Below are 15431 nucleotides of genomic sequence, written 5' to 3' on the forward strand. Positions count from 1 at the left end.
ATTCCGGCTGAGACTAAAAACTTAGCAGTTTCTGGTTTCAGAATAAAAATTGTCCACTGTTTTGCAACGTTTAAACACTAGGATAAAAACAGATGAAAAATAAGACAACTTTTCTTAAAGAATCTAGGAAAAGTCACCTCTGTACACAAATATTTTTGTACTCACCTTCCTTGCTTCCTGTTTCTGCAGGCACTGGAAGAGATGCATTGTGCTGGATAGCTGCATTGGCAACAGCATTAGCTGTTACAGTGAAGGCAGTCTGGGGAACCAGCCGGGGCATCAGCGGTACCAATCGACGACCTTCAATGGACCATTCTGAAGAGCTATTAGGTCCAGACATACTGAACAAAAAAGAAAACGCTGCTACAAGGGTTCTCAATCACTAAGAGTGAATCAAATGTTTTCTCAAACAAATATAACTTTTTACATTTAAAAAGTACCCTAGGTGAATAGGAGAGGCTTCATTTCAAGCAAGCAAGATCAAAATTATGAATAATCAGAATTCACGGAATTTCACATATACTAAGTTTCTTACATATTTTATTCTATAATCTGAATCTTATAGTGAATATAACTGAAACTATAAAAACTTTTCCTATGCTTTCTAAATAAATATTGGCATTATTTTCATTAGTTTAAATCCAGTGGTGCTAGTGAAAACCAGTATTTCTACTTTTAGAACTTAATTTTATAAATTAAACTAGAAAGGTAAAAAGTACTCATAATTTTAAAAATCAGATTTTCCTTAATAATTAAGGATGGAATTCAGTGAACCTTTGCAAAATTATCTAACTGCCTGCATGGCCAGAGGTTCTAAGGCTTTCAAAGATGGGAAACTGAGGCAGTAAACGAAGGAGACTCGAGGGATAGAAGAGAGCTGTATATGTCACTGCATGTTTCACTGGCAATGTGTTGCATTATTATTCTAATTGTTAAAAATAACTATATCTGAGGAAATGGAAGAAACCTGCCACTACTTTAATTTTATTTATTTATACCACTCTTCACTCTAAGTATTTTGAGGTTGCTGAACTCTACCCCTAAGCAGGTGCTATTCTCAGTTTCTCTACTCTAAACATCTTGAGCAAATTTTATTCCAGGAATCCAAACAGAGCTTGGAATATGAAAAGACAGTTGCATCACCTCTCTGGGCTCCATAAAAGGTAGTTGTGTCACTTCTCTTAACTAATGATTAGGGTTGAGGTTTAAAATTCACTTAGAATCAACCTCTTCACTAAATCAGAAATATTTCTGTACCTTTTTAAAACCAAAGATTCTATAACCCAACCTAGAGTTCAAGACTTTCTATGTCCACTGATTCTTCATATTTAGAGTACATAATTAGGAGATAGTGGAATGATGATGATGATGATGATGGTAATAATGATAGCTAACGTCAATTAAGCACTTACTATATGTCAGGCATTGTTCTAAACACTTTACATGTATTGTTAACTCATGTAACTCTTTCAAAAATTCTATGTAATTGGTAATATTATCTTCATTTTATAGGTGGAGAAACTGAGAGTTTAACTTGTCTAAGGTCACACAGCTATTAAATGTCTCCTTCAACAAGCATATACCATGCTACTGAAATTTACATTATAAGTAGAGTATAAAAATTTTCAAATGTGTTTTATGTCTAACTTTTGCCTTTGATTTACACTAATTGCATACTGCTACCTAATTACTACCAACTTTCATTAAATGGAACAAATAAATTACTTAACAACCTGAGGAGGATTTACATTCAGTTAAGAAAGGAATTTCTAGGAGTTGATGAATTCAATTGGGTTACTGTGGGAAATCTGCAAATTCCCTCATGGTTTAACACAGTCCTACCTAAGATAAGAAAAAGAGGAGTTCCTAAGACCCCAATAACCCTCACAATCTGTTACCATATTATCTCCAAGTTGATGCTAGTTCTGAAACAGAGAGTGGTATAAACAAGAAAGAGAGGCAGGAAACAGCTATAGTTAATTGTCAAAGGGAAAATTCCTAAAAGCTATTTAGCATTTTCTTGGCTAACTCCTATTTTGCTATCATTTTATTAGACTATCACTAATAAATTTGCTTGGTGAGAGTTTACCACACAAAGTGGTATCTTCACTTACCTGGTGCATTGTTTAAATGGCGGCAGAAATTGTGGAAGATTAATAATTTCAAACACATGACTATATGCTATTGAAAAGACAAAATTTGCAGCGCAAAAGACACAACTGCAACTTTTAAGCTATAAATCTTCCAAATTTCTACTCATGCAAACATGCTCAAACTTTAAGTGATGAAAAATTAAACATCATGTTAGAATTAGGTAAAGAATTCCTATCTGCTTAGTAATGAGGGTGTAAATATGCATTAGTTGCACAAATCATCTAAACTAAATTTTAGAAATTTCTGTAAACATCTTACTCCAGGGCTTCCCTGGCACACCTAAGTTATACTAAAATGGCAAAGGAGGGTGGAAACCTTGCTCCAGCCCCGTTTCTGAGAGATCTAACGTGATACTAATAAAACTACCTTGGCCCTCCCATCCTTTGGTGTGCAGGGCATCAGCAAGAAAACCTCATCCTCACATAGAAACTCACACAGTATTCTATGATGTTGGGCCCACAAAAAAGGGGTTAGGAGAACAATAATTCCAAACTACCACTTTCTTTGAACTCTAGAGACAATGCTGGCAAGAGTGGCCCAATTAAAAACTATGAAGCCCCTTGACATTCCAGGCTTTAATACTACAATATTCTGACATGTTTCAAAACTAAATAAAAGTATCAAACTTAATAAATGGTCTGGTACCAAACAATAAACAAGTGTTATGCTTCAAGCCACAAGCAAGGTTTTTCTTTGATCCCAGACATCCCACTCCTTTTGTTTCTACCTCCTTTGTGCTCAGTCTTCTCAGCTTTCTCTTTACCTTTCAACCACATTCCTTGGGCCTAAGCTGATGTTTTGAGTGGGGGAGGGAAGGGAGAGGAGAAAGGGAATGCAGTCAATTCAGATGCATTCCTCCTCAGCTGGAGTTGCTTTTTTCAGGCTCAGAGTATGACGCCCTCCTATAGATATTCTTGCCCTCCTATAGATATTCTTTGAAACTAGTTTCTATTGCTATCTCTGAGGGAAAGGCAAAGGAGATGGAACAAATGAGGGATCTATGCCTTCCTCACCATTCCCACTCACTGACCTTTGGGCTCAACAAGTAAAGGTGACATCTGAGCAAATTAAACCACAATACAAAATATTAAAACAGGAATATGGAAAGACCTAAGAAGCTTAAAATTATACACTGAAGTAAACTCTTTTCAAAAAATTAAATTCACGTATTAAAGAAATCAGAAAGGAGAGGGGGGAAAAAGGAAACACAGGCAGATAAAAGCCAACTCTCAATTATCCATGCTAATAGATAGAGGAGGGAAAGGGAGAGGTCGAACAGATTAAAGAAACCCACATATTATCTAAAATTACTTTGGCAAATACTTGAAAATTATTCCACCAAACTTTTCCAGGACAACTAATAAGTAGTAAAATAACTAATTAAAATTTTCACCTCCTCTCCCTTCCCACCCTCTGACTAGAGGTACTCCCAAGCAGCAAAATGGCTAAAGGATGGTAGTATTAGGTAGGGGAGAAGGGAAGAGAAGGAAAAGCAAGGGGCAGGGTTAATTTGTAAATGGAATATACGCCCCTGAATAATTGAGAGCTTCAATTTCGAAATAAATACAAGAAAAAGCCTGAAATAATAATAACCTATTTGCATACCTGTAACTTGGTCTTTCACCCAAATATAAGGATAAATTCATTCTTTAAAGGGGAAAAAAGGAAAAGGAGACTAAATAAATGTTATCCTTTAAGTATGACACTGATGCATCAACTTACAACTATTGCCCCACAATACTGTTCCAATGGTTTTAAGGTACTAATTTTATATCTAAGTGCCTCTGAATACAAGCTACTGTTAACAACTTTATTATCTAGCACATTACTTTCCTATTACCAGTTCTCAAATTAGAATCTAGGCTCAGTTATTACTTTTAGAGCATCCCGACTCAAAAGTTTACAGCAAATTAAAGAAGGAACACATTAATATTTTAATGTTTCAACCATGTTGGCCTGACAACTAAATACTTAATATTTCTAATGGAAAATTTCCAAATTTCTACAGTGCATACATATCTACCACTGAAAACTCTCAAAATTCAAATAGCTAAACTTTCAAACTATGCAGTTAAAAAGATAGCACCTCATTTTATAGGTTAAGTAAAATGAGGAACAGTGAACCACAACATGAAGCTAACGGATTTTCAGGGTCAATTAATTTAAATGTACTACTTATCACATTATGAAAATGCACTGAATTTTTTCCTTTAGTCTTATCTCACATTAAAACATAAAAATAAAAAACAAATTAATTATACTATATTTTATGAAATGGTCCTATCATCTTGCATTGACATTTAAGGGATAATTTCTGTTCCTTTCTCTTCTTTAGGAGGCACTGTCTCCAAAAATACTCTACTGCCGTTAGTCCTCCACCACCCTCCACTCCATCTGCCAAATAGTTAAAATAGTCCAAAAACTATTTAATAAGAATCCTTTATGACTATATTTTGTTTGCTTTTTAAAAATATACTGGATTCATATTCCTTAAAAGCAGAACATATATTTTACAATCTTTCTGTGAGTCTCAAAACTTGTGAAATATTAGAGTCAGTTATAAAAAAATTTATAATGCCTACTTATAAAGCAATATACATATCAAATACCATTACAAAGAACCTCTAAGGGAATGTCAAATTTGGGGAGCACATTACTTTGTTACTGAACTTTGCTTTAAGTGACTCATCTATTAAATTCTAGGGGACTTTAACCTGAGCACTTAGAGCTTGCCTAACCAAATGCAAAAACTTAACCAACTGAACAAACAGTTAATACCATTATGGTCAGGATCCCTGAGTATAGCTGTATTACTATTAAAAGACTCAGGGATCTGCTACACAATAGGAAGACTATTTCAAAACTATATCATACTGTGTCATAAGAAATCAGGGGTGGTATGACTAATGGCTTACTTATGTGCAATTGTTGTTAACCGTTCATCGTTTACTGCTCTCCGAACTTCAGCACGGTGGCGTTCTGTTGAGATGCTATGGAAAAAAATAGCCATTATAGAACTCTGTCAAGCAGGCAGCTCTTTTCTATACTTTTACTAATGTTTAAGCCAACATTCTGCTTGGGGGGAGGCAAAGTTGATTCATGAAAAGATACAGATGGGGCCTAACATATACCTTCAAATGCTTTATTTAATTAAATTCATAGAAAAGGATTCATACTGATTCTGTGTAACTGCAGAAAGAATTAGCTACAAATCTGAAACCACAAATTCAGCTTGATATCAAGTCATTACCTCCAAAATGTCAGACCACGTTCAAGATTAGCAGAGGTTCCTATAATCTAAATATGCAAACAGCCACTGAATGGCCCTTAATCACTCAAGAGAAAGTCTTCTGAAGTCCTTTCTAAAGCTCAAGAGTCTATAATTTTATGTTCACTGAATATAATAAAGAAAAGATAATCTGTTTCTGGTGACTATAAGCTAATGAAACTTAACACCAGGATATTACTCCTTTATTACCCCACATTTCAGCTGTGTGTGTTCTACAGTATATCATGTTACCACTATGGTAAAAATGTGCTTATATTAATCCTGATTAAAGCTAATACTAAACAATTGAAAAAAAGCTACACCATTCCATTCATAAATACTCAATAAAATAAATACCACTCTTCAAATTGTAGTCTTTAGTGCATTAGCTAAATCTATACCATGGACTAAAATAAAATTTAAGAGGCTAGAAAGCAGAATTTATGAGTAAATATAAACAACAAACAAAAAATATAAACTGTTAAAGATGAAGACAATAAGATTGAGGGTTTGGCTTAATAATGTTCCCATATTAATGTTAACTAACTATAGGAAAAGCCTCTTCCCTATTTTCACTTTAAAAAGTTGTTTTTAAATATAGAAAGGAAACTTCAGTTAAAACAGAACATTTTCTGAGAAATCTCATGATATTAGAATGGATTAATCAAAATATCAAAGAACCCCTTCCACAAGAATTTTTTAATGGATTCAAGTGCCACTCTAATGGGAAGCTGAAGGGATAATCTATCCTTAAGGCTATGACTATATAATTACCACCCATTTCTATAAATTAAGACAACTTCCTAGCATCTCCTTCTTCCCCTCAAAAAATGTGACCAGGCCACTCTGTATCTTCACATCTAGTTGCTACCAGCTCTTCTTTCCTCTACCCATGTCAAAAATACCTCCCTTTCCCAGCTGGCCCAAGCCTAAAATAACCTGCCTTAAACCCTTTCTGATTATATTACAGAATAAACGGTAAATTGCAGAATTCTCTGTAACAAAGCACACAATTGGGATGGGATCTTTAAGCACCAACAACCTGAAGACCTGCCTTCAATTTGAGTGTGAGAAGTACTGAAACCTCTCAAAATGAAAATTCTATAGAGTCATGTCTCACAAACTTTTATGATAATTTACCTAAGAACTTTTGAGAGTTCTCCAAGAAGATCTTTCTTTTCCTTGGTGAGATCCCCCTGTGCCCGAAGTGCACTGATAACTCCAGCATATGCCTCCAATTCTAGAAGAAGAAAATTATTTTATCAAGAAAAGCCTTCAATATTTTAATACTGTGGCTACATATAGTGAAACTTCAGGGCAAGAAACCTAGAAATCAATAAAATATCAATATACAAATACATTTTTCAAATTCCTCGCAAAAATGTTATCTAATAACATAGATTAAAATGTGGCTTTTATAATTTTATATCACTTTCTTGTTATTACCTCAAGAAGTCATGTATTTAAAATATGGAGGTAGAAAAATCTAATGGTAAATATTTTGTCTCACACATTATCACTAAAGGACATTTAACTCAAATGCTACCAACAACTGGAAACAGACTCTACATGATATAATAAGGCCGATAAAAAGAAGTTTGTAGCATTACTGAAAGGTACCTTCACCTTTAATCCTTGAAATAATTCCTTAGGCTTGCTTAAGAATTCAAACTGTATTCCACATACCTCCTCAGTAGTTAAGAGTACTGTGAGTATTGTGCAGTTGAAAAACTACCGGAACAAAAGTCAAGTGCCCAGATTCTGACTCCAGCACCACCACTTACTAGTTCTATGACCTTGGACAAGTCCTTTCTCATCTCTGAGCCTCAGTTTCTTTATCTAGAAGAGGCTCTGAAGGTACCTTCCAGATCTAAGAGTTTCTCCAGCTATAAAAACCACCATCAAAATGATTAAGGCAAATTAGGAAACATGAATTACTCTTACAGCAACCAGGACTTAATACACTGAACCCTAATGCCAGAAAGTTTCATTTCACTACCTTTCCACAGCAACAACCATTATAAAATAAAACTGTCAATCCCTAGTACTGGTTAAAATATAAAACCAAAAAGTCCTCAATGCCCAGCCAGCATGGTTCAGTGGCTGAGCATCAACCCAGGAACCAGGAGATCATGGTTCAATTCCTGGTCAGGGCAGATGCCCAGGTTGTGGGCTCTATCCCAATAGGCGGTGTGCAGGAGGCAGCCGATCAATGACTCTCATCATTGATGTTTCTATCTTTCTCTCCCTCTCCCTTCCTCTCTCTGAAATAATTTTTTTAAAACCCTATTTTTTTTAAAAGTCCTCAATGGTTCCCAATGAACCATGCCTGCCTTCCAGTGCACTCATCTACTACCTTTGTATATAGTCCCCTCCCACGCTGACTTGCTTTCATCCATAAAATATCAGCATAAGTGATGCAAACAGGTAAACACTTGCACACAGGGCCTACCTCTCTTGGAACCCTGAAATCACCAAGCTGTGAAAAAGCCCAGAATGAAAGGCGACATGGAGAGAGAAGCCCAGTCATCTCAGGTGAGTCCAGTCAACCAGCTAAGCTACCAACAGCTAAATGAGGGAGCTCAGGCAAGACCAGCCAATCACAGATTCTTGAGAAATAATAACTGTTGCTTTAAATCATTAATACTATGAGACAGGTATATCTAAGTAAAACAAAATGGTGGAAAATAAGTGTCCAGACTGCAGTTATCTTCTTACTAAATTCAATTTGCTACCAGTATTTTCCACTAGCCAAAGCCTGACACACAAGACAATGTTAGCCAAATAATGAAAGCAAGAATACCTGCATCCCAAGTACTACATTAATAATAAACTAATAGCTCCATTCAGTTCGTATTATTCACAGTTCTGTCAGGGGAAAAAAAAAAAGCTTTATATGGAAAGGTGAGCTGACTGTATTAAATAGAAATCTCTGGTCCAAATGAATTATCCCAGCTGTAAACATCCTACATCTCCAATCTGTGCTGGACACTAGGTCGAAGTTTCACGAGAATCTCTCTGGAAGGACAAAGCTCTGCTACTCTGGAATAGTGAAAGAAAATACTCAGCTCCAGAAAACATATATTTTACCTATTATCAGGACCCAAAGTAGAGTTCAGAAAGACTTGGAATAACCAACTAAGAAATCACTGCACTCTAAATGTTTATGCCCCACTTAAATAATTTGAAATATTTTATTTGACAAATCAGTATTGAGTCCTACTGTATATACCAGACAGTATGCTAAATACTGCCCTCAAGGAGTTAACTCTAGAATAAAGCTACAGTGAAGCAAGTCATGGGGCAATTATGATACAGTTTACAATACAGTGGTAAAGGCACAGAGGAGAAACACATCATCTAGTCTGGAAACATAAGCTTTAATCAGAAAGAGACCCATGCTCCAGGCAAGCAGGGGGAAAAAAGGCAAATGTGCAAAATAGAGACTAAAAGAGCAGATAATGTTTCAAACAGACATCAAACTTCCAGTAACAGTCAGTGACTATTTTGAGAGTTTTATACTAGGGGAAGTAAAAATATGTCTGTACTTAGATAGTCACTAATTCAAACCAAACTACTAGTTGAACATTACTACTACAAGGTACCATGGAGAATATTTACAAAAACAAATCAAAGTCCCTATCCTCAAGGGGATTAAAATCCAACAAGGGACACATGGAAGGGAATAGAGGATAAAAATGGAAAAGTAGTTTGGTACCAGAGTAAGAAAAGCCTCCAATTCCAGTCTAAAAAGGTAGGACACAGTAATTGAATGTGGAAGGAATGCCAGAAAAAAAGGAATCAGATTTTGCAATTTACAAGATATTTAGGAGAATATCAATATCGTAAGAAATGGAGAAGTCAGAGAGAGAAAAGTGATTGAGGAAAAAGAAAAAGAAGTTGACTTTTGGCCTTTGGAATTTATGGTGATCAAGACACTATTTCAAAAAAAGTAAAATTAACTAAAGAAATGTGACAGATTTTTTTTTAATCTATTGATTTCAGAGAGAGGAAGGGAGAGGGAGAGAGGGATAGAAACATCAATGATGAGAGAGTCATTATTGATCAGCTGTCTCCTGCACATCCCTGACTGGGGATCAAGCGGGCAACCCCAGAATGTGCCCTAACCAGGAATGGAACCACAATCTCCTGGATCCTAGGTCGATGCTCAACCACTGAGCCAGGCCCAACAGGGCATGACAAAGATTTTTGACACTGCAAGTCTCACTCCAAGTCTAATTAAAAAGTCATGCACAAGCCCTGGCTGGTATGGTTAGAGCATCAGCCTGTGCACCAAAGGGTTGCAGGTTCAATTCCTGGTCAAGGGCATGTACCTGGGTTTCAGGCTCATTCTGGCCCCAGTCAGGGCTGGTGCTGGAGGCAATCGAGCTATGTGTCTCTCTCACATCGATGTTTCTCTCTCTCTCCCCCCACTCCTCCCTCTCTTCCACTCTATCTAAAAGTAATGAGAAAATATCCTTGTGTGAGGATTAAAAAAAAAAAAGTCACGCACAAATACAAGAGGTGGCAACCTCACACAATACTGGGACTCAGAACAGTTATCATAGCTACACAATCAAAGGCACTTCCTCTCCTTCTCCAGAAATTCACTCATTGCAAAGAACTTTTAATAGCTTCCCAACCTTCTTCACATTTGCTGATTTCCATTTTGATGGGTATCCTCAGATCCTGACAAAAATCAATTTCTGATATTAATTTTGATGCCATTCTATTATAGTGTTAACTTTAATGACACATAAGTATAATGAAATAATAAACACATGCAAAAACCACAGAAAACAAAAAATTTACCAAATTTTTATAAAATCCTCAACCCATTCCATTTAAACAAATCAGCCATTCAATTTTACTACAGTCCACAAAGCCCCATTAGAGTTACAGCTCAAGAATCCTCATTCACTCACACACACACACACACACACACACACACACACACACACACACACAATAGGGGAAACGCAGGATAAAAGAAAGGAAGCATTTAACCATCTCTGGTATGTTCAATACACCATAAAAAAATTCTCTATCCCAGTTTCTTTATATTTAAGTAAAATCTAAATGTTTAGCATCTTACCTTACAATTATTTATAACTATTTTTAAAAGGACAAAGCTAATTCTTAAAATATTTTAAGCTAATTCTTAAATACAGTACCTTCTCTAAACTTAGAACCTGGAGCTAGTATTTGAAGGAAAGGTTGCATTATTATGATAATCAGCTGACGGGTGGGAAGGAAGTCTCTGCAAATCACCATCAAGGCTCACCTCAGAAGTGAAGGGTCACTGAAGATGACATTACCCAGTAGGAAGGCTGTTTTCTTTTGTATAGGGCAGCTCTCCAGTAGCATTACCCACACAGCTCTGACTAAAATCAAGGACAAATTTAGACTTAAAGGTTACCATTTTTATATTTAAACATAATGTCTTGATTCACGGCCCCAAAAGCCCGGAAACCTTAATCAATCTACTGTAGTTGTGATCTGTTCCTCTTAATTATTTCAGCTATGAAATAATAACAAGCCCAACTTCACAGTTGGTAGCTAGCAAGTTATAGCAACTGCATTTAAGTGTGTAGAAAACCATCCTCAAATTAGTACTAAGTTTGGATCTAAGGTTAAAGAGGAAAAAAGATAAAGAAATGATTGACCACAAACAAAAACAAAAAACAACTCTCTAGTTGTGCTAAAATACAATGCTAAGTAGTTCAAAATAGAGAATTCCTCATAGCGGCATAAAGGGAAATATAGACAGCCAAAGTTATTAACAGGCAGGGCAAAAGCAGCTATGACCAGATTGATACGTAGAAATTCCCAACAAACATTTATTTTGAAAAGATTTATCTGCAAAAAAATAAATTAATGTCTAAAAGCAACTGCTTTAAAATACTATATACTCAGATGTCAGGCACTATGATAGGTCCTTTTTATATACAATTAATCTACATAACAAACTTATGCAGCAGATATTGTTGCTTTACAAGTGTTGATATTACCCTTGATCATGTGGATCATTAATAACAAAACCAAGACCCCAGGCCCATCTGAATTCAAGGTCTACATTTCCCCTTCAAAATCACAGATATCTAATAATTCATTTCTACTGCCAAAACATTTAACGTTCTTGTCAAATACTTTTTCATTTATTGAGCACCTACTATGTGCTTGCCTGAGACAACAGTGGTAAATGAGACAACAAGGTCCTTCTTCAACCTTATAGTCTAAAGCAGCATTTCTCAACCAAGGATCCTCATCTAAACCACAGAAATACAGAAAATGATTTGAGTGACTCTTTTTCTCAATCTTCCCACAACTAATACCATTCTAGATGCATGAGAAGTTAGTTCATTATATACAACAGATACCTTAGCATTAATTCCCTAAATGCTAGTTAAGAAAGGCTGCTCTAAAGTAAAAGAAATACAATATAATTCATTACAACCACAAAGGGTGTTTTATTACTAATAGTAAAATATAACTTAGGAAAGTCAGCATAGCTTACATTAACTTACAATTCAGAAACAATATGTAATTCACACATACATTCATGAAGGTTAAAAGTATGCTAAAGTGAGACAGGAATCATATTCCCTGGGTTGAAACCCTGACTCCAGGGCATACTATCAGCATTACCTTGGGTTCTAAGCTTCAGTTTTGTCATCTGTAAAATGGGGACAAAAAAAGGAAAATACCTACTTTTTTGGTTTGAGGATTAAATGAGAATGTAAAGAACTCAGAATAGCCCAGTAACCCTCAAGAATTCTCGGTTGCTATGATTATTGTTATGATTCATGCACCTACTATGTACAAAAATAACAATGAGTAAGAGGAGAACAATACCTCTAAAGAATTTCTAACACAGCAAGAAATATGCCATCCATGCAAACAGCCATGATGCAAACAAAAAGAGAAAAGTATCATACAGGCATAAAACACAGAAAATGAAAAGCATACCCAATTTTCGAAGAATCCTTTTGCATTCATCCCTGCTGAGATCCAAAAGGGTTGGCCACACAACAGGCATTGCTGCTTCTTTTTGGTAGCCCCAAAGAGCTTGTCTTCTCTACCAAAACAAAAAATCAAATTACCAAAGTACATTCAAAAGGCCACTCACCTTGAAATCCACAGGCTAAGAAGTAATACCAACAATAAGAATATCTCACAATCCTATTTCACCACACTTTCCAACTTCTGACAAATGAATAACTAAACCACCATTTGGAAGCATACTATTCCAGCGCATGACTTGAAAGAGCACGGGCTATAGAGTCAGACACCTCTAGATTTAGTTCCAGATTTCATCTTACTGGTTGTGTGATCCTGGGAAAAATGGCCTGAACACATCTATCTCTAAAGCAGAGGTATCATTATCACCCAGTTTGTTATGAGGATTAGAGAACTGTGTATGTGAAGTTCTTATCATTGTGGCCGGTACATTGTTTAACAAACAGGCACTACTACCTGTGTAACCTTGGAAAAGTTACTTGACTTCTGTTGGCTTTTTCACTTATGAGTTACATGAGATAAAATACGTAAAAGCTCCTATGGAACTTAATAAAGAACTTTCTCCTCAATCCTAACAATGAAAGATGATGAATGCACACCCTGTAGTCTTTAAGCCAAAAGTTTAGATGCCAGGAACTTACCTGGTAACGAGAATTCCCTAATCTGGAGAATAAAAAGACAACAGTGCTGGGCACTTGCACAATACCTGCTTAGCACATAGTGGACCCACTGTAAATGTTTTTTAAATAGATAAATGAATGACTGAGAAGAGTAAAATAAATGAGTGAATGAACGAGTGAGTGAGCTCACTATCTGGTCTAGGAGTCAGGCACCGAACCCTAAGAACTGCTTAGGCGCTGGGGCTGCTAACTCCCAACTCCTCATCAGGAGTTGAGTCCCCCTCCCCCTACTTCCCATAGTCCTCTCAGCTAAGAACCAACCCAGAGCAAGGACAAGCGTACTGCGCGCCCCAGCCGGCAGGATGACATAAAGAAAAGGGGTGGGGAGGAGGAAGAAGGGGCAGAGCCAAAGGAATCCGCTCCCTCCACAAGCCAGTCCCCGCCTCCCGACAGGATTTTGGAGGCGCCGGCGACCGCCGGAATCAAGCACCACGTCACGGCATCTCGACGCGTCCCCGCCAGCGGACCCCACCGCGGGGCCACATCGCACTGGAAACCTGGGCAGCCAGTTGCCGGAGCCTGATCCCGGAACCGGGATCCCGTATAATCCTTCCCCGACTCATGTGTCAAGGAGACAAGCCCGCCCCGCCCCCTCCCCAAACGCGCACTCGCGCAGCACCACAACAAGAGCAGCCAGCCCACCCTCCTCACCGTTGCCCGGTTGGCGCCGACCCTAATATCAAGCCCACGACCCAAGCCCTTCGGGGCCCGTAGCCAGTGTCAAGGGCCCCGGTCAACATCAGCGCTTCGCTCCCTCCTCTACGGAGTGGACAACGAAGAGAGAGGAGGCGCGTGGACAGCCAGGCAGATGACCAAGACTCACCGAGAGGCTCCCTGGGCTGGACCCCCGGAATTCCAGCACGAGGCCTGCTAGAGTCCCCCTCAACCCACCTCGGGAGCCCAACGATCCCGTTAGGAGACAACGGAGGATGGGGCTGGGCGCCCCAAGCCGGGCTCTGAATGCTTGGACCAGCGCTCCTCCTGCCTGGCTAATCTGCCACCTCTTCCCAGCACCCTGTCTGCGAGTCACCCACCTGCCCGGCCTTTCGGGGCTCATCTAAAAGGCTCCTCCGCCAAGACTAGGGGACACCAGGAATTGGGTTTGTTTGCGGTGCCTCAGAAGGGGCAAGATGGCGACAGGTATGAGGGCGCAGGCGCAGCTGCGCGCTGCCAGTCGGGAAATGTAGTTCGCCTTTCCCGCCCTTGGGAGAACAGACAGCAGAAGGCCGCCTTTCTCCCTTTCCTTCTTTTCCTCCGCGTTTTGAAAAGAAACGAGAGACATCGCGAGGGGAGCTGGGAGTTGTGGTCCGAACCCAAACTCTTCTTTCGCCTTCGGTCCTCCGTCGCACGCGCAAGGAAGACTGGGATTGTAGTTTCTTTGGCTTCTTCATCCCCTCCACTCCAGCTTCGCGCGCCTCGCCTCCGGCTGCCACCTCTCAACCAATCAGCTGCGCTCTCTACTACGTGTGGCGTCACACGTAGCGGCCAAAATGGCGTCGGTACCTGGAGCTGGAGGTTTTTCGCGACCTTTATTTTAAGTGAGGTTAGGGACCGTAGGAGAACAGCTCTGTCCCCGAAGTGACACGGAGTCTTAGGATCAGGTTCAAGGGAGTCATGGGAGCAATTCTCAGCGGCTGTTAACATCCCCCCCAGATGCATCTCGGAGAGAGAGTCTGCGCTACGAGCACCGATGTAGTGGACATCACAGTTGGCTTGTGCCTGATGTGGGGGTTGCGAAGTTGCGGAGAAGGGGGACCCGAGCGTCCTGGAATTAGGGTTTCTCCACGTGTGAAGTGGGAATGATAGTGCTATCTCGTGCTCTGTCAAAGGCAAGAAGGAGAAGGGATTTATTTGAGGCCCTATGACGTGTTAGGATCACCCGTTAGCCTTTGTTCTTACAGTTGTGTGAAGAAGGTATTGTCCGTTTTACAGATGAGAAAAGGGGACAAATATATAGTTACTCGCTGCCATAAAATCGAAGCCAGTGCCTGCTATTGAAGATTCAGTCAAAGGTTGTGATTGCCCTCACTCTTAAATTTTGTACATTTGGAAATAGGAACTGGTAAAAATGCTCAAATCAAAATGGTTTTTAATATGCTTTCTGATATTAACAAAATTTCCTTGAAAAAAAAAGTGGGGTCCGTACTACCCTGTGGGGATGTTGTGTGATACACAACGTAGAAAAAAGTTATTTGTAAATTGTGGACCACTGTACAAACGTGTGAGACAGTTCATGTTCTTGAATAGTGCTGTAGGTGAGAAAGAAAAAATAACAGCATTTAAATTTCCTACTATTTGCCCATTAGCCA

At 38.6% G+C, this 15431-nt stretch overlaps 1 protein-coding gene across 6 annotated transcripts in view; it reads right to left on the minus strand.

Moving 5' to 3' along the window:
* EMSY (EMSY transcriptional repressor, BRCA2 interacting) overlaps nt 1-14258 on the minus strand; it is a 91205-nt gene extending 76947 nt beyond the window's left edge. For 2 of the 6 annotated variants that reach the window (XM_087821648.1, XM_016196364.2), the window contains exons 1-6: nt 14157-14258; nt 12392-12500; nt 6563-6662; nt 5070-5144; nt 3760-3801; nt 166-341 (exon numbers count right to left, since the gene is read on the minus strand). In XM_087821648.1, coding sequence (XP_087677774.1) covers nt 166-341; nt 3760-3801; nt 5070-5144; nt 6563-6662; nt 12392-12461 — 463 coding nt within the window. In that variant the 5' untranslated portion in view covers nt 12462-12500; nt 14157-14258. Of the gene's footprint in view, nt 1-165; nt 342-3759; nt 3802-5069; nt 5145-6562; nt 6663-12391; nt 12501-13945; nt 13993-14156 lie in introns of those variants that run through there. The other 4 variants (XM_087821649.1, XM_016196367.2, XM_016196368.2 and 1 more) reach the window with 3 other exon arrangements.
* Between the last annotated feature and the right edge of the window lie 1173 nt (nt 14259-15431).

Source organism: Miniopterus natalensis, chromosome 11 (assembly GCF_054644295.1).
Source record: "Miniopterus natalensis isolate mMinNat1 chromosome 11, mMinNat1.hap1, whole genome shotgun sequence".
Taxonomy (NCBI): Eukaryota; Metazoa; Chordata; class Mammalia; order Chiroptera; family Miniopteridae; genus Miniopterus; species Miniopterus natalensis.